At 47.4% G+C, this 24,524-nt stretch overlaps 1 protein-coding gene across 2 annotated transcripts in view; it reads right to left on the minus strand.

Moving 5' to 3' along the window:
• The window catches only part of LSR (lipolysis stimulated lipoprotein receptor), a 39,119-nt gene extending 23,843 nt beyond the window's left edge, over window positions 1-15,276 (minus strand). Inside the window, exons 1-2 of one of the 2 annotated variants that reach the window (XM_077336941.1) lie at window positions 14,891-15,276; window positions 9,093-9,434 (exon numbers count right to left, since the gene is read on the minus strand). In XM_077336941.1, coding sequence (XP_077193056.1) covers window positions 9,093-9,434; window positions 14,891-14,954 — 406 coding nt within the window. In that variant the 5' untranslated portion in view covers window positions 14,955-15,276. The remainder of the gene's footprint in view (window positions 1-9,092; window positions 9,435-14,890) is intronic. The other variant, XM_077336942.1, reaches the window with a different exon arrangement.
• Window positions 15,277-24,524: the final 9,248 nt, after the last annotated feature.

Here is a 24,524-nt window from a genome sequence, read left to right on the forward strand (position 1 = left end):
CCCCAAATTAGTTCCTGTTTATCAGCTCAACCCAATTTGAACCCATCAATGATCTACTTGCTTTATCAAGGGCAGTGGGGAAGGGTGCAAGAAGCCGGTCATGTGGACACCAATTCCCACTTCAGGTGCTCTGCAAGAATTTTCTTGCCATCCCCACAACAGCCTTGGGAGAGGTTGTCAGCTGCAGATTGCCAGTGTGGCTACGAAGAAGAAACATTTGGGAAAGACCACCTAGAGCTGGTTTTCTCAACCAGGGTTTTGTGAAACCCTGGGGCCTCTGGATGGCCCTGGAAGGGTTCCCCGAATGGGTGGGAGTTAATTAATTTTAATATATTTATTTATTTAGATTTCTATAACACCCTTCCCTAAGGCTCTCGGCAGTTTACATTAACATTGCGGAATACTTACATAGAATATTACAACAATGCAATAAATAACAATCATAACGTAACATGGCATAACATATAATAATAATAATAGTGTTCTGGATGTCAAGTTATGTTAACAGAACAATAACAATGACGATCCCTGGGCAGGTCAGTCATGGAAGGGCATCGGGGGGGGGGGGGGACCAGCAAATGTTTGAGTTGGTTGGCCTCATGCAAATGCCTGGCGGAGGAGCTCCCTTTTGCAGGCCCTGCAGAATTGTGGGAGCTCAGGTAGGGCCCTGACCTCTTCAGGGAGCTCGTTCCATCAGGTGGGGGACAGGACTGAAAAGGTTCTGGCCCTTGTTGAGGTCCGACGTGCTGTTTTAATTTGTTTTCTTAACTTGTTAAACAGTTAATGGGTGAGATGCCCTCCTCCCCAAAATTGCCACTGATGGGCCTGGAGGGGATGGGAAGGGGAGGGGCCCCCAGGTAGGCATGCACACAGCTCTGATTCCCAACCATATTCTGCATGATCTGGGGACTCTCAAAGCCTGAAGAATGATTCAGGGGTTTCTCGATGGTAAAAAAGTTGAGAAAGGCTGATCCAAAGGGTCAATGCCAGAGGTGATATTTGAACTAGGGACAGGATATCACTGGAAAACAACTGAAGGTACACATGAGGGTTGCGAGTGTCCTGCATAGTACAGGGGGTTGGACTAGATGACCCCGGAGGTCCCTTCCAACTCTGTTATTCTATAATCCATGTGGACACATGAACCAACTTTCTCCAAGGTAAGACCACTGGTCTACCAAGATCTGGACTGTTTACTCTACATGGCAGCAGTTTGAGGTTTCTAGCGGACACCACTCCCTACCTGATCCTTTGGTTAAACTGGAGACTGAACCTGGGACTTCTGCATAGTGAGCAGATTGCCCTACCATGGAACCCCAGCCTCTGCCCTCCCCTGCCCACCTCACCCATGGGCTCTCAAGCTTGCCCAACACTCGTTCTGCAACCATGAGTCCGGGATGCTGCCAACACAGCATCGCAAGAGAGTTCATGAGGAGGGGATTTGCCTTCTACCTGCGGGAACACCTCACACACGGGCAACAGGTCAGTTGCTCAGGACTGCCTGGCTGGCCTTTGTGAACAGCAAGAAGAAATCCACAGGGCTATATTCTGTTGACTACATAGACCTGCAGAGAAAGCCTTACAAAAAGGAAGGCAGGGCTAGTTGTCAAAGAACCGAGATTTGGAATCTCTCCCCTTAAGAAACAAATCAAACCCCAAACCAGGACCTCAGAATATCATGATTAAAAACTGAATGGCAAAACCATTCCATTGATAATAAATAAGAATACAGTGCATTTAAAAGGCTGCATCCATTTTCTCCACTCCTATCCCATGATCTCCTAACACAGTGGTTCTCAACCTGGGGGTCAGGACCCCTTTGGGGGTCAAATAACCTTTTCACGGGGGTTGCGGCAGGGCAAACAGCTTGGACTGGGGGTCACCATCCACACAACAGCCTTGTGGGGTAGATCGAGATAGAGCATTCATCTGTCTGGAATAGCGGAAAAGAGTGAGATCGGCATGGCGGGACAAGAGGCAGAACTGAACAGTGAAACCCGGGGGAAAGAACCAATTTATATACAATCATGAAGAATGGATCTTCACGCCATTGGTCAGTTTCGGTTTAATTTCTGTGAAAGAACCCTTGCATCATTTTATGGTTGGGGCTCACTGCAACATGAGGAAATGCATTAAAGGGTCGCGGCATTGGGAAGGTTGAGAACCACTGTCCTAACAAGTTATTGGATCTCCTTCTCCCGCACACAACGTTAAGCTAGAAAACGTAAGAGTGTCACCAGCGTATCCAGGCAAAATGCACTGACTGCTGCAGTCTGACACCTGCCACGCTAACAAAATGTTCAGATCACTCATTATGGGCCATGAAATTATGCGAATCAGTTGCAGACTCCCAGCAAGAATTAACAAATCAATCACCACTACAATTCATTCTGGCACGACATTTCTACTACAGCAGTGCCATGATCTGATGCTAATTTTCTTCTCTGCATTACCACTTCCTCCAAGAAGCACTAGGCAGCCGGCAACGTGCACCATCCACTTCAAGTCTGGACAATTTGTCTACTGACTGATTTCTGTGAATGCTAATGTACTTTTTAACTTTTTGCCTCGTCTTCCGCAAATACAAAGTCAGAAAAAACGGACCCTCCATCCTTTAGTCTGTGGCTTTACAGGCTCATGTTGCAACACCAGAAAGATAAACACCCACCTCCAGTAATGCAATGGACTGAGGATTTGCAGCCAACAAACAGGACTTAAAGACTAAAGCAGGCAATCTTAAACACCTTGAGCCTGTAGGTACCCTTGGAACTCTGTTAGAAACCCAAAGGTTGGGCTGAAAAATAATTCTAAAAATAATTGCAAATATTTATTACATGAAGTGCACTAGTTCAACATATTAAAAACATAGTCATCATCATATTTTTAAAGTATTACATTTCTATCTACATTTCTATCTACACATGGACTAGGCCAACATAGAATGGATCAAATGCGTTTCGACTGCAAAGGGGTCTTCCTCAGTGGTCAAATTATTGTGCAAAATGCACTTGTGTATAAATTCAAAGGGCTTGCTGGGTGGGAAAGAAAATCTGTTTGGTGCCGCTCCAACTAGTCTTTCTAATGTGAAGATAGCTGATGTGGAGCCCACCTTCTCAAATATGTTCTTCCAGAGGCCCCCACTCTCTGCTTTTGCCCCGCTCTCAGTAATCAGTGCATTCCCACGTGTGTCAAAAAAAGCTTTCATCAGATTGGAGGGAGGTAAGCAGTGGGGTGCCACAGGGCTCAGTACGGGGTCTGGCACTTTTTGACAATGACAAAAAGATGGCGGCGTAACTTCTCTAATTCTTATTTTGAATGTAATTCAGGGGTAGTCAACCTGTGGTCTTCCAGATGTCCATGGACTATAAGTCCCATGAGCCCCTGGCAAGCATTTGCTGGGAGGGGCTCATGGGAATTGTAGTCCATGAACACCTGGAGGACCACAGGTTGACTACCCCAGACTCATTAAATTTGCAAATGAACCATATTGGGAGGAGAAGCCCCAAAGATATAGAGCTTAATGAGTTTTGAACATGCTGGAAAAGTGGGCAAGTGAGAAAAAGATACAAATCAATAATTGCAGAGTCCTGGGGCACAAAATTAGAAGCATAAATACTAAATGGGGGATACACACCTGAAAAGCAGTGTATATGAACAAGATTTTGGGGTACTTGTAAGCTAAATATGAGCAGACAGTATGATGCAGCGGTAAAGAAGGCAAACACAGCCTTGGGCAGTATCAACTGAGGCATCACATCAAAATCACAAGACGTCATAATCCTGCTGTATACCAGATTGATCAGACTGCACCAGGAGTCCTGTGTGCAGTTCTGGAGGCCTCACTTCAAGAAGGACGTGGCCAAAATGAAGAGGGTTCAGAGGAGAGCGACAAGGATGATCTGAGGCCTGGGGATCAAGCCCTAGGAAGGAAGACTGAGGAACTTGGGAATGCTCAATCTAGAAAAGAGGCGTTTGAGAAGGGACAGAATTGCTATCTTTTATTTGACAGGTTATCATTAAGAGGAGGGCAGGGAGTGGTTCCTGTTGTCAGCGGGGTACACACTCCACAGTAATGGCTTTTAAGCTACACGTAGAAATGCACCAGCTAGATATAAGGGGGGGGGAATCACAGACAGAGTAGTTCAGCTTTGGAATCTACTGCCTAGGGAGAGCTCCCCCTCACTGGTGTTTGTCATGGAGCATCTGGATACTTATCCTGGAGGCTTTAGGCTGATCCTGTATTGCAGGGGTAGTCAACCTGTGGTTCTCCAGATGTCCGTGGGCTACAATTCCCATGAACCCCATGAGCCCCTGCCAGCAAACGCTGGCAGATGCTCGTGGGAATTGTAGTCCCCAAACATCTGGAGGACCACAGGTTGACTACCCCTGCTGTATTGGACTACATGGTATGGCCGGTATGACCCCTTCCAACTCTTGGATTATGTGATTAAAACAATACGGATCCTCATGCTGTGGTGGTATGTGCTGCCAAAGCAAGATCTGTAAATATCTGCACAACCAATCAAATCTCCAACAATCAATCAAAAGCCATGTCGGGCAAAGATCCTGCCCAGCTCTGCCCACTTCCGAAAAATACTTGGCAAGCGCCGGAAAGGGTGCCGGGAGGGACCATGACGTCCAGAGGCACCATGCTGGGGACGCCTGGGCTACGGTCTTCTGATGCTGCTTCCCAGCACTGGCTTGCCATGTTTTAGTCAACATGATTAGTCGCCATCGATGGATTCATCTCACCCTCTTTAACAAGCATCTCCCCATTTGTCTCACGAGCTGCCCAGAAGCCCAACCCTGCTCCATAACACGACGACGCCTGCCAGGTAAGCAGATTCCACAGGCCAGTGGCTTCCGTGACTGGATCAGCCCGAGCTGCACGAGGTTTTAATTGAGCCTCCCTGCCTCTGTCGGAAGCACAACCAGACATTTAGAAAACCGCTGGGAGCACGAAAAGCACACTGCAAGGTTGCTATTACAGACAGCTTAAACTGCGGGTTACAGGGCGGCTGTTCGACGCTTCACCAGCCGCCAGGATTCAACGCCTTAATCCACAGCAGATTGGTAGAAAAAGTAACTGTGAAGAGCCTGCATGCATCACAGATGTCTCAAAAGGTTCCCCCCCACACACACACATGAGTCAGGCCATTCTGCGGCAGAGGAAAGGGAAGAATTCTTCTGCTATCACAGTGTAATTTTTGTGGATTTGGGGGAGGCCGGGCAAGACAGAACAGGGCATAAAGCTTCCACGTCTGGAAACATGCTGTCACAAGCTGTACTCAGCCATGGACTTCTGACCTCCCTGAAACGCTCAATGTTCATCTTGTTGCCATTTAGCCGCCTACGGCCCCTTATATTCATCAGCGTTCTTAAACAAAAATATATTAAAGTCCCTGATCCCGAGGCAAGAAAAGAGTAGTATGAATGGGACAAACTGACAGCCAAAAGGTACGCTGCCCTAGGTCCAGCTTTGGAAGACAACTATGAACCTTTTGGCTCGGCATCTCATGATCTGTGGACGCTTGAAGAAGAGTTGATTCTTATATGCCGCTTTTCTCTACCTGGAGACTCAAAGCAGCTTACAGCCCCCTTCCCTTTCCTCTCCCCACAACAGACACCCTGTGAAGGAGGTGGGGCTGAGAGAGCCCTGATATTACTGCTAGGTCAGAACAGCTTTATCAGTGCTGTGGCGAGGCCAAGGTCACCCAGCTGGCTGCATGTGGGGGAGCGCGGAATCAAACCCATCTCACTAGATTAGAAGTCCGCACTCCTAACCACTACGCCAAGCATTCAAAAACTGTCAGTCCTCATCACTGGTCTCCCCATGAGGTGCCTATGGGAGCCACAGCACCCGCTGATGCCTTTCTTGGTGCCCACTGACTGTTTTTATAAAATGGATGAGGCCAGGTGGGGCTCTCATTAGCAGCTACCACCACGCACTTGTTTTATTCTCCCAGTGTATTTTTAAACTACCTCTCTTCTCTCTGCACTTGGACTTCCTCTGTGTATTCAGTTGCATCTCCTATGACAGCCATTTGGATGTTTTCTCCACTTCCTGCAGCAGCCATTTTGGGGTTGCACCCACTACCCTGCGTCAGAATTCCCAAAGTGCCCGCAGGCTCCGAAAAGCTGGGGACCACTGTGCAAGGACAACAAGAAATAGGTCAGAGGTTTGGCACAGTTTAGTTGATGCCGTGTTTGGAATCAGAAATAAGAATCTGGGGTTCGACCAGAAGAGCTAAGTCCCCCAAATATTTTGGTTTGCTGGTTGTAAGAATGAGTTGTTAGTTGCAAGACTGAGCTTTTTTAGACATACCTCCGGCTTTTAAGCTCAGCACTAAAACAGCATGCAGAATATGGGTAGGCCAGGAAGTTCATATCAACAACTCCATCAACGGACCAAACTACAAAGTTTTAGCCTGAAAGGACCATCATCTTCTCGACACCGTATTTCAGTGTAAGATCAGGCGCAAAGAGCCCTTTTAACCTTATCCAAGTCTGACAAGATCACCCCCTGCCTGAAGAGGCGCTGGTTCACCAACCACAACTGAGGGAAGTGTGTGAAAGCTACATATCAAGATTGAGATCATGAAGGAGCAGTCCTGCAGTTTGGGTTCACCAGACGTTGTCTTTGTAGTCTAGGATCGACCGAAACGAAAAATTATTCATGCGGCACACCTCCGAGTCTTATCACCCTACTCTCTACAAACTAACCACAGGGAATCTCACACTTCTAGCAACTACTCACACTCACAAAACTGGGAATGATGCCACAACATGGTTCACCTTTCCCTCTTCAGAAGCTCAGGATAGGCTACCATCCTTACTCAGCCTACTCACTTAATCCTTGAAGAAGAAACAACAGTAGGTCAGAATGAGCTCTAGGAGTCCTCTCCCAAGATGTCCCACCCACCCAACTCCAGGGGGCAGCCAGGATATTTCCCTGGATACAGAAGACTCAAGACCAGGGGTAGTCAACCTGTGGTCCTCCAGATGTTCATGGACTTCAATTCCCATGAGCCCCTGCCAGTAAATGCTGGCAGGGGCTCGTGGGAATTGTAGTCCATGAACATCTGGAGGACCACAGGTTGACTACCCCTGGTCTAGACCACAGCCATCAGAGAAAAGGAACTTTCTTTGATGTTATGTCCATTTGTTGTGAAAAAACTGCTGCAAGGGGTGGAGGAAGAACTGGACGACACATTTGCTAGGAGCCAAATTGCCTTGTCTTTCCTCCTCTTGTAAAATTTTCACGAGATCAGCCTGCTCTTGGAAACCTGCTGAGCATACCAGTTCAGGAGACTGCATGGAGGGTTGCACAACAGCGGCAGGAGCAGAGCAGCAGGCAAAGGGCCAGAATTTCTTCTCGGTTCCTCCCTCGGGTCAGCACAAAACAGCTGGGCGCGACCAGATTCCATCCCTTCTCCATGTCCTAGTTTCCCCATCAGCGGACAGATAGTTTGTATTAATGTTAGGCTCAGACGGCCTTCTGATCAGACATTCCTTCCCCACCACAACACACAAAAGGGCCCTGGGTGTGCGGAGGCATCGCTACGAAGGTTCTGATTGGAAACCTCTGAAATAAAAACGAGGATCTCTGCATATACAATTTCAATCTGTGTGAACAAGCAGGCCTCGTGGGCTTAGAATCCTAGAGTTGGAAGGGGCTATACAGGCCGTCTAGTCCCACCCCCTGCTCAATGCAGGAGCAACCTCAAGTATCCAGGATAAATATCTGTCCAGCCATCGCTTGAAGACGGCCACCACCTCAGGCAGCCCATCCCACTGCTGAACTAGACTCATACAATCCTAGAGTGGGAAGGAGCCATACAGGCCACCTAGTCCAACCCCCTGTTCAATGCAGGATCAGCCTAAAGCATCCAGGATAAAGACCTGCCCAGCTGCCACACAACCACCAGTGAGGGGGGGGCTCACCACCTCCTGAGGCAGCCCATTCCACTGCTGAACTACTATGTGAAAAAATTTCCCTGATATGTAGCCAATTCCGTTATACACATAGTTTAAACCCATTACTGTGGGTCCTACCCTCTGCTGCCAACAGAAACCTTTCCCCTTCCCTCCTTTAACAACTTTTCATATACTTAAGAGACAGCAATCCTGTCCCCTCTCAACCTCCTCTTCTCCAGGCTGAACATCCCCAAGTCCCTCAGCCATTCCGCATAGGACTTGGTCCCCAGGCCCCAGATCCTCCTCGTTGCTCTCCTCTGAATCCTCTCAATTTTTTCTCAGTTCCTTCTGCCAGCCAAGTAAACCTTCATTGCTGCTGGACAGAAATTTATGCATTGTGCATCATCAGTGCTGTCAATTTAGATGCAGATACAGAGCCCCGACAGACAGGGGAAGCTCAGAACAGCATGCCCAGGAAAAGAAGTGAAGCGGCTAGTTTTTTGGCAGAGCTTTCAGTATTCAAATCATTCTCATATGTACGGCCTGATTAACTGTAACCATTACTAGCACTATTACCATACAGGGCAGGAGGATACAACTAGGTTTGCCAAGAGCTTCCTCATTAATTAGCAGCCAAGGAGAAAGTAAAACCTGGAGCCTTCTGGCTCATGTTCTTGTCCTTTCTGACGTACAAAAACTAGTTTAACATTTCTTTCAAGGAGAATTTTTTACCTGACACCTAGAATGAAGCAGAGAGAACAACAAGAGAACGATGGAAAAGGCTGAAGGCATCCAGCAAATAACCAAACCTACCAATCCCTGCAGTCTACACCCCCTGCCAAAAATAATAATAATTAGGAGCAGAATCTAGGAGACCTGTATTGGGTACCTGGTGGCCCTTGCTTCTATTTGGCTCAGGCTTGCAAATCTAATAATATAATATATATTATTATATATTATATAATAATATAAATCTAATAACAACAACAACAACAACAACAATAATAATAATAATAAAAGCAGCTCATACAAGGAACCAGACTGCAGAACTCCCAGGTGAGACACGTGACTTAAAACCCAACCTTGGCAAAGCATCTCCCTGACTGATTACAGGGAGGTGGATTGGTGTCCAGCTTGCTAGAGTTTACACAAGACCGCCAACACGTCATAGTTACCATTGGTGATGGTGATGCGCCGGCCCTGGTAGAACTCCCCGAGGGTCACCGTGTTGCCTTGCTTGGAAGCCACCACACGCACGGTCCTGACACTGTCCTGACACTCCACGTAGGGGTTGTAACCGGGGTTGTTCTGCTGCAGCTGGTTGGTCATCTGGCTCTCCTGGCTGCTGGGATTGAAGGCGTCGGTCAGGCGGCTGCGGCAGTAAGACTTGTACTTCCAAGTGACCACCGGCGGCTGAGTGGCTGTGCTCTGGTAGTTGCACTGGAGGGTGACGGGCTGAAAGAGGATGACCACGTTGAAGGGGTTCGGTATCGTGACTTGGATGGCATCGGTGGGATCTGGGGAACGAAACAGAGAATCAGGGGACAGGCAAGGGGGATACGCTGAGAGGGGTAAGGTAAAGGGGTAAAGGTATCCCCTGTGCAAGCACCGGGTTATGTCTGACCCTTGGGGTGACGCCCTCTAACATTTTCATGGCAGACTCAATACGGGGTGGTTTGCCATTCCCTTCCCCAGTCATTACTGTTTTACCCCCCAGCAAGCAAACTGGGTACTCATTTTACCGACCTCAGAAGGATGGAAGGCTGAATCAACCTTGAGCCAGCTGCTGGGATCGAACTCCCAGCCTCATGGGCAGAGCTTCAGACTGCATGTCTGCTGCCTTACCACTCTGCGCCACAAGAGGCCCCACACTGAGTGGGGTAGCCGTAGTCAAACCCTTCAGATGGCCCCACCTCGGCACGCTCCCTCTGTCGCATTTATTCAGAATTTTGCAAATCAGTTGCCCGTCAAAACCCAGGGTATTAAACCTTGTCAAGAGGGCCAAACCAACTCCGGGAGCATGCAGCTAAGCCCTAGGTCCGGAAAATCCAGTTCGGCTTCTTTTGCTTGCTCTTATCAGGAAAACAAAACAGCCTTTCGAGAACAAAGCATGAGACAGTCCCTGAGGAATAGTCATAGTTTCTAAAGGCTCAGACTGCGTGTCACCTTTTCCCTAAAAGGAAGGAGAGCCCTGTTTGAATGTGCCATCAGCTATCAGCATCCTCTCAGGAATTAAGATGATTTGCTAGAGTGCAAAATATAGAAGCTAACCTACAGAAAGGAGACCATTTATTAATGTTATTTAATGTTAATATTATTGTTGTTGTTATGAAAAACTTAGTTCTGTGTAGTGCTTTCTATGTTCCATGTAAACCGCCCTGAGCCTCAGGGGAGGGCAGTATATAAATTGAATGAATGAATGAATGAATGAATGAATGAATGAATGAATGAATGAATGAATGAATGAATTTAAGTGATATGGCAAGAAGCCACAAGGACGGCCAAAGGGGAGACACTACCACTGGGCAAGAGAAGTGTCTCTCACTTACTTTTGTTCATGTTCTAGGACTTGCGTGCTGGAAATATATTACTAGCCGCTTTATTTTTTTTCCCATCCGGAAGAAGTGAGAGATTTTTAGGGTATGAGGACTGAAAAGGAACCCCACAAGTGGATTATCTTCTGGTCTGTCTGCCTAAACCCACAGAATTCCAAAAGGATCATTTTCCTCCCGATTGGTAGGTTGGTTGCTTTCTAAACTTTCTGGGGTTGAAGACGCAAGCAGCAAAACTGCCTTCTTCAGATCCAACATTACAACCCGATTGCCCACCTACTCTAACATGAGGCCCGAGAATAGCCCCCCTGGATTAGACCAACAGTCCACCTAGCCCAGCGTCCTGACCTCACACGGTAGCCAGCCAATTTCTCTGGAAGGCTGACAACTGGGCAGAGAGGCTGAAGCCGTCCCCTGATGTTGCCTCCTGGTTTGGGGATTCAGAGAATGAGTGCCTCTGAACGTGGAAATTCCCCTCCATCACCATGGCTTGTAGCCACTGACAGACATCCTCCATGAATCTATCCATTTCAGAACTGTTTACACCTGTGGCCATCACTGCATCCTCTGGTAGCAAATCCCCAAAGATGATCTGGAAGCAGAGGGATGGGAGATACTTAAACTTGGTCAATAAGTCTGCTTCCAGTGACCAGGTCAACATTCTGGGAATTGAGTTACATTATGCCATGGGTCACCATTGATCCATCAACACTACTCTGAAAAGCAGCAGCTACCCAGGATCCCAGGAAGGACTTCCAAACCTGCTTCCCCAGGAGATGCTAGAGAATGAAACTTGGGCTTCGTTTACTCATTTGATGTCTATTTAATCCATTTCTACGCTGCCTTTCTCCACAATGGAGAAAAGTCTTCTTATCAGTATTACCTGCACAACAACCCTGCGAGAGATGTTGGGCTGAGAAAGTGGGACTGGCCCAAGGTCCACGAGCAAGCGTTCAGGGAAGAGCTGGGACTTTAACCTGGGGCCTTCTAGATACTAGTCCACACTCTTAACCACTACACCACACTGGCATGCAAAATAACTCCTCTTTGGCAATACAAGCACCTACTTGCAAACCAAGCCTTGCAAGTAAATCAAACAGCCCACAAAGTCAGTAGATCTGCCCACACAGGTGTATCTTCATGCCACATCAACAAAACTGGGGGGGGGGGGGAAGGAGAGACAAGGGTTTCCTAGCGAAGATGCAATTTGTATTTACCATAAGGAACCAGATGAGTGGCCACTTTTAAGCATCCCGGTCTTGTCAGACCCCAGAAGAACCAGGTTCGATTCCCCACTCCTCCTCCACATGCAGCCAGCTGGGTGACCCTGAGCTGGTAATATTCCTCTCAGAGCTCTCCCAAACTCACAAGGTGTCTCGTTGTGGGGAGAGGAAGGGGATGGTGTTTGTAAGCTGCTTTGGGGCTCCTTCAGGTAGTAAAAAGCGGGGTTCAACAAAACAGCTGTTCTCTCCCTTGAAAGCCCTACAGGGTTGCTGTAAGTAGGCTGTAATTTGAAAGCACTTCCCAGTACAATTAAGAACGTTCTCCTTTCAGGACTGCTCAATTTCCTTGCACAGAAGTGAAGCCGGATCAGCGGTGACCTGATATTTCACCATATTTCACTTATGAGGCAGTGCCCTTGCTTCCGGGAATATCAGCTAATATCAATACAGCAAATGGGCACCAAGCCTGTAAACGAAGAACTCCGATGAGCAAGCAGTGATCAGCAGGATCTGTCTTTGGAGCGCTGTGTCCCTTGCACCTCGGGTGACGACTTTCCATTGGATATAAAAGAGGGATGGGGGCACCCTCTTTGGACGCCCCTAGATGTGGACCCCTTGGACCAATCAATTTGAAATTTGGACGGGAGTCGGGGAAGAGCCTCCCGGAGCGATCCTGAATCTCAACCCCCACCCCAAGCCCTGGGAAAGGCAGGAACACCGACATTCCCATTACAGTGTATGGCACCATTGACTTGCAAGGGTAAGTTAGAGTGAGGGACTTTGATTAGCCAGGTAAGCGTCTATAGCACAAGTGGAGAATTGAACCTGGAGCCTTCCAGAGACTAGCCCAACACTCTTAATCACTATAGTATATTAGCTCTCACTTTCCACCACCCTATCAATGAATAGCTTGCGCACGCTTAGTAATGAAAGCTTTCCCTTTGACCCTTTACGTTTTCTCCCGTCTGAGTAACAGGGCAAATATTTTTCTTCTTTCCAACCGAAGCTTCGTCCTCACAGAAACCAAAGCCCTTGCAGGCTTCCGGGTTCCCGTCTGTTTGCTCCGGTGGTTTCATTCCAACCTGAAGGGAGGCGGGGGTTGGTCGGGATCAGCTTCCACCCACAAAGGGCAGGGAGTTTCGGCCGACTTGTGTCACCGTTGCCACACCAGCTGGGGTCAGACCTCACTCTTCCGGGGAGAAAACAAGTCGGCTCCCCCACAGACCTCCAGCCTCCCTTCTGCATTCAAGCTCGGGGATTAGCACTCCCTTGCTAGCTGTGGGAAGTACCACCCTTCCCCAGAGGCCATGAAACCAGGGATTCCCAAAAGTTAGGAACTGAATGACAACAACTTTTTTAAAAAGGCTGCATGTTTACCTTTGGAGAACAAGGTTAACGTGTGCGAGGATACACCCTGCCATGTCACACGCAAAGAGGCCATGCTATGAATACTGGAAAAGAGGAACTGCAAGATCCCTCAAATCTTCTGATCCAGGTTGCTTCGTCCTGAGTCACCCCAACAGGCCCACCACTTGATTCAGTATTTTTCTTAACTCAGGGTCTTGGGCAGAGAAAGGACTTTCCTAACACTGCCCCACCCTGCCCTGGGGAGCCTTTACTTGGCATGACAAAGTATTGGAACGGAGGACCTTCTGCATGGGGGAAAAAAGTGTTACACCCCCAATCCCACCATGAGAACCCCACAATGGAGGTTGTCCTTGAGCCTGATCCGTTAACACCAGTTCCTGCCCCATAAGCAACATATGTTTGAGGACCTAGCCCAGGACCTACTGCTGGCATGGGGTCCTAGAGCTTACAGCAGCCGGGAATTCAACAGGTAGGGAGCAGCTTCAGACCCATCAAGACAGCTGGTCCTCCTTAGGCACAAGCCTTTCAGCACAGGTAAGCAGGTCCTGGTAGGGAGATCTACCATGTATTGGGAAGATGGGGCAACAGCAGCTTCACCCATTGGTACTGCTGCCCACCCCTCCTCCACCTTTCATGAGGATCTTTACAGTAGGGAAGGAAGGTGGCAGGACAGAGGGCAGAAGAAGTGAAAGTTATGGCTACCTCCCCCCTCCCCCCAGGTACAGAGAGGTTTAAAAGCACAGGACACACTTCCTGGCTGAGAGCTGGCAATTCTGCGGACAAAGCAAGGGGGATGAGGCAGAGGAAGGAAGAATGTGGCGAAAGGATCTGGGAAGGCAGTCCCACCATAAAGGGTGGTGCTGAAGAAACAGAAGACCTTATGTATTTCTGATGGTGGCAGGGCACGGGAAATCAGAGGAGGGGGGAGACACTGCAGAGTACCCCCCCCCGCTTTCAAAAGGGGCTACAAAAGGCCATGGTGCTGGGAAGAGGAGAACCAAGGAAGTGGAAGAGAAGCCCCCTCCCTTATCCTTACAGAAGACCCCAAGCTGCAAGTTCCCTGCTGCAGCATCGCATTTCCAGGTCTCCTGTACCTTTTACACAGCACAAATGCAGGGGCCTGCCTGGAAAACCCAAAGAGGGTGAAGTGTTTTCAAGCACTGCAAAAGCTACCACAAGACACCCCAGGGCAGGCAGCCGACAGAGACGCACTCCAGAGAAGGGTCAGAGGCAGGAAATGGAGGCGCACCGAACAATCCTGCCACGACCACCCTGGTTCACTTCACATTTGAGCACCTTTGCAACAAAACCAGCCCAGGGAGAACTCCCCCAGGCAGGAAAAAAAAACCCTTCCAGTCCCAGATCAGCTGTGACCTTCCTTCCCAGCACATACTTTTTTTAAGCCATAAAGCAGGCTTCAGTTCAACCGGTGCAACCTGTGGCAACACACAGGTGAGCAAAAAGGCCCATGCACCTGTTGAGTATCTTCCTTGCTCGCGCAAAGCGCAATCGTTCCATGCCCAAGGCAGCACCTGTTGGAGCACTGCCTGCCACACCGGTTTAAAGAGGCAGGCAACCTGCTGAAAGGAAATGACCGCCGGCGGCGCCCCCTCCCCCCCCCCCGGGGGAATATCATTCCAGGAACCAGATTCCCTCCCTTGAGGATCCCCAGAGAAAAAGGACGAGCCAATCAGCGACCGAGTTCCCCCTTCCCCTGCACCCTGGGCGGGAGACCCCGGGGATTACCCCCCCCCTTCTCATAGACGGGCGGGCGGAGGGGCAAAGCGGGGGGGCTGTTCTGCCGCCCGCCGCCTCACAAAATGCGCTTACCTAGGATCAAGACGCTGCTCAGGAGCCACAGAAGGGACAGCCGAGGGGTCGCCCGACCCTCCATGGCTTCTTCTTCCCGCCCTCCCCTCGCGCCGACTTGAGAAGCGGTCCGCGGGCGAAAGGAGGGAGGCGGGAAGGCGCGCGAACCCACAAGCCCCTCGAGCGGATTCGGCCGCCTCGCAGCGCTTTTTTTTTTTTTTTTTTTTTGTTCCCCTCTCGCCCCGCCCTGCCCTTTCCTCGACGCCCGTCCGCGAACCAACTTGACTCGGCGCCTCGCTCTCGACTCTGCGCGTGCCTCAGGTGCGGCTTGAGCCGGCGGGACCTCGCCCCTAAGGGCGGCCGCTACCAACTCGGCCCCCCCGGGGGGGTAGTGAGTTAGAAAGCAACCTGCTGGAGTACTTTTTGCAAAACTTGGAAAGTTCGGCTTGGGTTATCGGGGTTTTACTCGCCGGCCTCTCGTACAGCGAGGAGGATGGACGGGACAGGGGAGAAACCGAACCTCATTTGTGTGTCAGCTCCTCCCCCCCTCCATGAAGGTGGTTTCGCCTCAGTCCCTAGGGCAATGTATTAAGCACCAGCCAATCGAGTAGGGAAAGGGGAGGTGCAGGTAAAGTTTGTTCAGCCCACTCCTCCCCTTCGCAGGGAAGTGGACTCGCCCAGGTACGGCCCAGGAACGCTCAAGCAGAGCGATAAGGGGCAGCTTTTAAAAGTGTCCAAGGTGGTGACTGATTGGGTGGTCAGGCCAGGACCGTTGAGCCACGAGGTTATCCCATTGGCCCATAAATATTTATTTTAAAAAATAGAACCGGGGTCTTAGTTTAAATGGTGTAAGAGCAGAATTCTGTTTTTGCAACCTGGGCTCGCCAGATTTGGAGTCCAGGGACACCTTTAAGACCAACAAAGTTTTATTCAAGGTATGAGCTTTAGTGTGGATGCACACTTCCTCCAATGTCATGGAATGGGGGGGGGGGGGGGGTTTGCTGTAAAGTTTCCTGGGAGGACAAAATAGGATTATCTCAAAGTGGGGCCTGGAGTTCAGTTCTTCTGGAATTGCATCTGATCATCGCAGGGCTGAGATCAGTTCCTCTGGAGAAAATGACAGCTTGGGAGGATGGGCTCTATGGTATACCATAGAGATTGCACTCTGTCCCCAAACTGCTTTCCCCAGAGTGTATTCTCTGATCAGCAGGATCAGAGCAGCCTCATTTGGGGCTTAAGTTTTTAATATGCAGAGTGCAGATATAGGAGTAAATATTTTTTATCATACAAAGATGAACACTAATGTGTCCACACACTTGTTGCTTGTTAATATTTTACTTTTCTTTTTGGCATAAAGCTAAGGTGACCAGATTGTCCATCTTTTGGAGGGACATCTGGGGGTACCTGACAAATTATACATATGTTGACATTAAAAATATATATATATGTTAATACTATTTTTGTGTTCTGTGCATTCTATGAAACTTTTTGTTTCATATTTCTAATCAAGGAACCAAATTTTTAATCAAGGAACACCCCACCCCACCCCGGTCAATGGTGTCCTGCTTTACCAATGTTAAAATCTGGTCACCTTACATAAAGCCAAAAATGGCCAGCAGTAGCTACCAGTGAACAAATGAAAAGTTGGCTACCCTAAGGTGGTTTAAGATATTTTGCTGAACAGCACAGGTATTCTTGGAGCCACTTAAGCATTTTTCAGAATTAAATGTTTACATTTAGATAACTAAAATAGAGTCCAATAGCACCTTTAAGACCAACAAAGATTTATTCAAGGTGTGAGCTCGAATAAATCTTTGTTGGTCTTAAAGATGCCATTGGACTCTATTTTTGTTGTGCTACTTCAGACCATCACGGCTGCCCACTTGGATCTATTTAGATGACTGCTCTAGTTGAGATCTAACCAGTTAAATAAAAGGAGAAAGATTGCCAGTGACTGCACCAAATTGCAACCAACTTAGGGTGCCTCATTTGGGGCAAAAATGAGCAGAAGTGGTTGGTCATTACTTTCCACTGTACAGCAACACAGTCTTCTTTAGTGGTCTCTACTCTAGCATTGCCATCAGGTTAGAAAGCTCCTGGGATTACAGCTGACCTCCAGGAGGCAGGGATTAGTTACCCTGGGGGGAATGGCCACTTTGAAAGGCAGTGTCTGTGCTATGCTGCTCTATTTAAGTCCCTCCATAAAATCTACCCTCCTCTGGCTTTCTTGACCCAGAGCTGACAGTCCTAGTAGTCTTCCTATTCAAATACCAATCAGGTCTGACCATGCTTAGCTTCCAGCCTCTGCCTTACACATGGTCTCTTTTTTTTTTCCTGAACACATTTAAATTGCACATGTGCATTGCACTTTATGCTTCCTGCATTCCATGACCTTGGTATTTACAATCGCTTGCACTGGTATCTGAGAGGTGGGATAGATATAATCTCCAGGCAACAAAGGTTAACTCACCTGGACCAAATGGCAACTTGGAAGACTGACCGAGCAGTAATATCAGGGCTCTCTCAGCCTCACCTACCTCACAGGGTATCTGTTGTGGGGAGAATATTACACCCACAGAAGTCCTTCCCTTCCCCAACCCGATCCTCCTCAGACTCCACCCCCGAAATACCCAGGTATTTCTCACACTAAAGCTGGCAATCCTACAGTTTGGAAAGGTGTGTTATTTATATAGCATACTTCTCAGTGTAATCAGTCAGGCAAGCCTTTGCTGGCAGCTTCCCAGAAATAAACGCCTGTTCTTTTTTTTTTCTTTTTTTTTATGTTGCCGCTCCTTAGAAAGTAAGAGCTGAAAGTGGGAGGGAGGAGACAGGAAGGAAAATGTAAACAGAGATGGAAGACTGTAGTGGATGGTCTCCAAACAAATCCAAACCCAGTTCAAGAACTGCCTAGCGTTTATTTATTTTTACTCTAGACTTTTTAAAAATCTCGAATCTTTTGCACGTATAACAGCTTCCAAAAATACAAAAACACTTTCCTACCCAGGAATTACTGGCTCTGAATTACATCACCATTCCTCCAGCAAATGAACTTCAAAGGGAAACTCCAGTGTGATAGTGCCAAATTAGAATCCATCAGGAAATTTGATATCATTTCCCAAGGATTTAACCTGGACTGGATATTCCTTGGCAATTACGGGTGCTAATTTAGCAAAACTAGGGCAATTGCCAAGTACCGCTATTCTGAATGCTCTCCATACTTTCCTTGATTGCATTTGAAATTAACATCTGATAGCCACCAAGTATTTAAATGGGTGCCATATAGAGGATGAAGCAGAGTTGTTCTCTATTGCCCTGGAGGGACAGACCAGAACCAATGGGATGAAATTAATTCAGAAGAAATTCCATCTAAACATCTAGAAGAAGTTCCTGACAGCGGTTTCTCAGTGGAACAGGCTTCCTTGGGAGGTGGTGGGTTCTCCATCTTTGGAGATTTTTAAATAGAGGCTGGATAGCCATCTGACAGAGAGGCTGATTCTGTGAAGGCTTAAGGGGGTGGCAGGTGACAGTGGATGAGCGATAGGGTTGTGAGTGCCCTGCCTAGTGAAGGGGGTTGGACTAGATGACCCAGGAGGTTCTTCCAACTCTATGATTCTATGAACTATTGCTGTGTCCCTATGCCAAGGAATAACTGCCATTTTTAATTTATAAGGCTACTCTTGTACACTTGTTAGCTATTCTTGGAAGTAACTCTGTGACCCTGATTTTTGAGTGAACAGAAACGAGGATCAGGTTGCATACTACTGAGTGGGAAGACTTCATATGATGAGTATTTCAGAAGATTACTGCGTAACAAAAATGAAAACAGGGCTGGGCTTCAGTGAAAACCCAGGATTGCACCACACCTCCAAGCCTCTCTCATTAGTCATATCCTATATATATATATGATGTGTGAGATCATATGTTTACTTACCCCCGTGCAAGAACAGCGTTACACAGGCAGAGTGCTCCAGACAGGTCAGGCCGATGGCAGTTCAGTTGAGTTCACTGTGCGTTGGATTGCAGCTCTGAACACATGAAGCTGCTGTATACTGAGTCAGATCCTTGGATTGCCCATTCAGGTTGGCAACAGTTCTCCATGGTCTCAAGTCAAGATCTTTCCTATCACTTGCTCCTTTGACCAAGAGATGCTAGGGCTTGATCCTGGGACGGACCAGAACCAATGGGATGAAATTAATTCAAAAGAAATTCCATCTAAACATCCGGAAGAAGTTCCTGGCAGTTAGTGCAGTTTCTCAGTGGAACAGGCTTCCTCGGGAGGTGGTGGGTTCTCCATCTTTGGTGATTTTTAAACGGAGGCTAGATAGCCATCTGACCGAGAGGCTGATTCTGTGAAGGCTCAAGGGGGTGGCAGGTTACAGTGGATGAGCGATAGGTTTGTGAGTATCCTGCATAGTGCAGGGGGTTGGACTAGATGACCCAGGAGGTCCCTTCCAACTCTATTATTCTATGATTCTATGACTTTCTGCATGGAGTGTTAATGTACCATTCAGCTACAGGCCTTTTCCCTTTAAAAAGTACCATATTTTTTAAAAATTGAAGAGTGACAGCAAGGCTAACCTCTACAGTCATGGTCCACCACCAGGGTTGCCAATTCCTGGGCATCTGAGGGCAGTACCTAGGAAGGGGGAATGTGAAGTCGCTAACATTCCCATTTCTTGTAGACCTCGTGCTATACGACTTAAGAGAGTGAAATCTGTAGTGTACCATGAAGTCTGCCCTCCAAAGTTGCATGTCTTCCAGAAGAACTGACCTGTAGTCTGGGGATCAATTACAATTTGTTGGCACAATTTAGATATGCCAAGAGGAAGAGAGCACCAAGCTGCTTAAAAGAATAGAATGGTTTTTATTAGGAAGAGAAACTGTATATTAAGAGGAGTGAGAGAGTCCTGCCTAACTGTTCTGTTCAGTCTGTCACTTCTGGAGGCAAGCAGGGAGGAAGTGTGCTCAAAGGAGCAGGAAGTCTCCAAAAGAGCCAATCAAGACAGTGGAGGAGACAATTTGAAAAATAAAATCAGGAGTTCCTATTCTAACTGTGCTAAATTCACGTGTCCTCTGTTGCCCCCTGCAGGACATTCTTCATATTCTGTTCAGTGATGTACACTGCAGATCTTCTATGTTCCAACAGAATTCTGGGAGAACTCCATTAGAGATCCGTAATCTTATCCACCACTAGTTTATCAAACTTTAACACACGCACAACACATACTCCACACACACACACACACACAAACACTTGAATCCCACCCCTCCACGCCAGAGTTGGAGTACAGGTTTACCTTATTTCTGGCCTCTTTCTTGCATTTTAAGTAACAAATGGCTAATGCAGATGAGGTAGGGCTGCCAGCTCTGAGTCGGGAAATACCTGGAGACTTTGGGAGTGAAACTGGGAGTAGGCAGGATTTGGTGGGAGGGACCTCAGTGCAGTATAATACTATGCAGTCCACCCTCCTAAGCAGCATTTTCTCCAGGGGATCTGTCCCCCCTGGAGATGAGCTGTAATTCCAGGGGATCCCCAGGTAACACCTGGAGGCTGGCATCCCTAATATGAAGTTGTCTTATACCGAGTCAGGCTGTTGGTCCATCTAGTTCAGAGTTTCCTTATCTGTTTTGTAAGGGATTCCTTGAAACTCAAGCAGGGGGAAATCTCTCCAGTCCTTTTAATAGGAGATGCCAAGGGACTGGACTAGCGGGGCTTGTTCTTCAACAACCGCCTGCAGAACAGTTAGCCCCATGCGTTAAATGGCGATCCGATACTCTGGGTTGGTTGCCGTCCAGGTGTGACCCCAAAATATTGCATTTATTATTAAATTTATATCCCGCCCCTCCCGACAAGCCGGCATGGGGCAGGTTACAGACTAAAATGGGCTCAGTAGCCCCAACACAATAAAACAATAAAAGCAACACTCTCCCTCCTAATTTTAACAATAAAACAATATAGTTCCTTTCTGCTCTTCCCTTTCCTGTTGTTCATAATCAGGCTCAGTGTATAACATTTCCAGAGCTCAAACTACATATATTATCGCAGACCAGCATGGATTACCACTACCACCTTTGTATCTAACTTTGCCTAAGGCCCCTTGGTGGGGATGGCTTGGCTGAGTTGAGATTTGTGCCGGTGACTTCTGAAATCACAGCTTATGCTCATAGCTCTGTTACAGCACTACAGTTCTTCCCTTTCCTCTTTCTTCTGTAATCTTGCCATCTTTAGTCAGCTGTAGAGTTGGACTCACAGGGTAGGGTGGAAGAGGAGAGTTATAAATCATAACTAATTAGCTGGCCACCCAAAAGGGAGTGTATGTGTGTTCAGCCATTTTGCTGTTTCATGTATGAAATGTGTCCCTTGTTATGCATTCAGGTTTTATGATTAGGAAGCAGCTGCTTTTGTTTATCCTTTTAGTATTATTCAGGGTGTGTTTGGTGACGCTATGCTTTTATCAGCTGTAATAGTAACTAGTAAAATAGCCACTCCAGTATGGAGAGCCATCTTGGTGTAGTGGTTAAGAGCAGTGGTTTCTAATCGGGAGAGCTGGGTTTGATTTCCTGCTTCTCCACTCAGCCAGCTGAGTGACCTTGGGCCAGTCACAGTCCTGTTAGAGCTGTTTTCACACAGCAGTTCTGTCAGAGCTCTTTTCAGTCCCACCTCACAGGGTGTCTGTTGTGGAGAGAGGAGGGCAGACGATTGTAAGGTGCTTCAAGACACCCTTGGGTAGTGAAAAGTGCAGTATAAAAACCAACTCTTCTTTTTTTTTTCTGAGAGATCCAATTTACATTGTATTGAGATATTTGGTTAATACTGCAGCGTTTATCCACACATAGAAGCGTGATACTGAGAGCAGTGAATAAATCTACCAAGAAGTATCTTGCAAAAATGGTAATCTTCCATTTATTCAATTAGAGCAAGTTAACATGCAGGTGGCTGTCAAAAGAAGAAAAAAAAGCCTAATCTAATGAGTACTTCCCCTATGATAAAAGGCCCGCTTGTCCGGCATCTTGTGGGGAGTATGCAGGCATTGTGTGTACAAGAGAGGCCTGCAGAGACATGTGTCTACTAGGAAGGCCGTATGCTTAGAGGTTGTCAACCTGGGAGTCAGGACCCCTTTGGGGTTCGAACGACCCTTTCACAGGGGTCACGGCAGGACGAGCAGCTTGGCTGGGGTAGATTGAGATAGAGCGAAAACAGCGAGATCGCCATGGTGGGACAATTTATATACAATCATGAACAATGGATCTTCATGCCATTTCGGTTTAATTTCCGTGAAAGAACCCTTTCATAATTTTGTGGTTGGGGGTCACCACAAGATGAGGAACTGTATTAAAGTGTTGTGGCACTAGGAAGGTGGAGAACCACTGACTTAAAGTGAGAGGACAAATTCAGAAAGAGGTGGGGTCAGAGGCAGCTCCCACCTTGAGACAAAGAGAGGCATCCCATTCAAGGAGATAACATCTTTACACCCTTAGTTCCCCCTAAGGTCCAGGCATGCTGAGTCCTACAACCCTACACATTGTTCTCCTGGCTTCCAGTTTATCCTCACAACAACCCATTCGGGTCAGTTTAGGTTAGTCGACCTCCAAGCAGGATAAACAAGCCAAGAATGAAAAACATGGAGTGTAGGCTTCCAAGCCAGCTGTGATAAGAGTTACTTGTTTATTCAACAACAACAAAACAGCTGGAATGGCTGAAAACCAGACTGGTTAAATTGGGTTTTCAATAGACTTCCTCAGCAGGCAATATCTACATTAGGATATAAGGAAACAAAATATACGCTTAGATTACATTTAAAGGCATCATGAACACTTTTTAATTTAAACATTAAAAGAACAAAGTTTCACAGAGAATACACATATTAAATGCAAATTCAATTAATTTCTACAGTCAAAAAAAGAGAAAACCTGTAAATTGCATGTTATGCAAAGAAAACTTGTACATTGCATATTATATGCAAAATGCAATAATAAATACAAATGTCACAGTAGTCTTACAGGGGATCTAGTCACGTTCAGGCTGCCCAAAATACAAACTCTTATAGATATACCATAAGAGTTAATCAATGAATTAAATAAATTAGCATAGCATAACCAAATCTAAAGGGGAGCCAGCTTGGTATAGTGGTTAAGAGTGGAGGATTCTAATGTGGCAACCTGGGTTTTATTCCCTGCCCCTCCACATGCAGCCAACTGGGTGACCTTGGGCTAGTCACAACCCTAATAGCGCTGTTCTCACAGAGCTATCCTGTCAGAGTTTTCTCAGTCCCACCTACCTTACAGGGTGTCTGCTGTGGGGAGAGGAAGGGAAGATGATTATAAGCCACGTTGAGTCCTTCGGGTAGTGAAAAGCAGTATATAAAAATCAGCTATTCAAAAACCTCAGGAGAACCACACCTTACAAAATCACTGAGCAGTCCAATGTAACATTAAAACCTCCAGGTTGTTGTTGTTAGTTGCGAAGTGGTGTCCGACCCATCACAACCCCATGGACAATGATCCTCTAGGCCTTCCTGTCCTCTACCATTCCTTGAAGTCCATTTAAGTTTGCACCGACTGCTTCAATGACTCCATCCAGCCACCTCATTCTCTGTTGTCCTCTTCTTCTTTTGCCCTCAGTCGCTCCCAGCATTAAGCTCTTCTCTAGGGAGTCCTTCCTTCTCATGAGGTGGCCAAAGTATTTGATTTTCATCTTCAGGATCTGGCCTTCTAAGGAGCAGTCAGGGCTGATCTCCTCTAAGACAGACCCCACCCCCAAACCCCATTCTCCCCTTGCTGCACCCCCAGAAATTTCCCAACCTAAGGGTCAGCAATTCTAGTCTGGGAAATTAATATAATAAATTTTTATTTGTATCCCACCCTTCCCACAATGCTCAGGGTAGGTAACAACATGAAAACAACATACAAAGTTTAAAATGTAAACAATTTAGAACATTTCACAATATAACTTACTAGTACCCCTGACTAAGGTCTCAGACAGGGCTTTAGTAGGACCCAGTTTTCCTCTTCCTCTCTGCCCGCCCCCCCCCCTTTCTTGGTGGGTGTCTTATTTTTGGCCTCATCCATAGGCCTCCATTTTACAGGCCCTGTAGAAGTTATTTAGGCCCTACAGGGTCCTGATCGCTCCCAGGAGTACATTCTACAGGCAGGGGCCAGGACAATAAAGGTCCTGACCCTGATTGAGGCCAACTTCACCTCCTCTGGGCCGGAGACCCTGATTCCAATAGATTTGAGGGTAGGGGTTGGGGAGGGGCAGGATCTCCAAAGCAGCCATTTTCTCCAGATCGATCGTAACTGCAGAAGATCTCCAACTGCAGAAGATCTCCAAGAAGATCTCCAAGATCTCCTAGAGGTTGACCGTCCAGCCGGGAGTTGGCCACCTGGGGAGGTTCATCTGGTTGTACAGATGCTCTGAGGCCTCTCAACAAGCTCCCCCAGCATAACAAGACTGTAAATTGGGGTCTCCCAGACTCTATCACTAGACCTACTCCGCTACACTGGAAACGACTAAGAGCTGAGATCACTCCTGACTCTGCATATGTTTAAGAGCATCTGACCCAGTCCAGCCTTTCAAAATGTAGGGCTTCGATTATTGAAGGCCCATTGTGACCTCATCCTCTTGCTCACCTCGCTGGCAACATCATAGTGAGGT

Source organism: Paroedura picta, chromosome 5 (genome assembly GCF_049243985.1).
Source record: "Paroedura picta isolate Pp20150507F chromosome 5, Ppicta_v3.0, whole genome shotgun sequence".
Taxonomy (NCBI): domain Eukaryota; kingdom Metazoa; phylum Chordata; class Lepidosauria; order Squamata; family Gekkonidae; genus Paroedura; species Paroedura picta.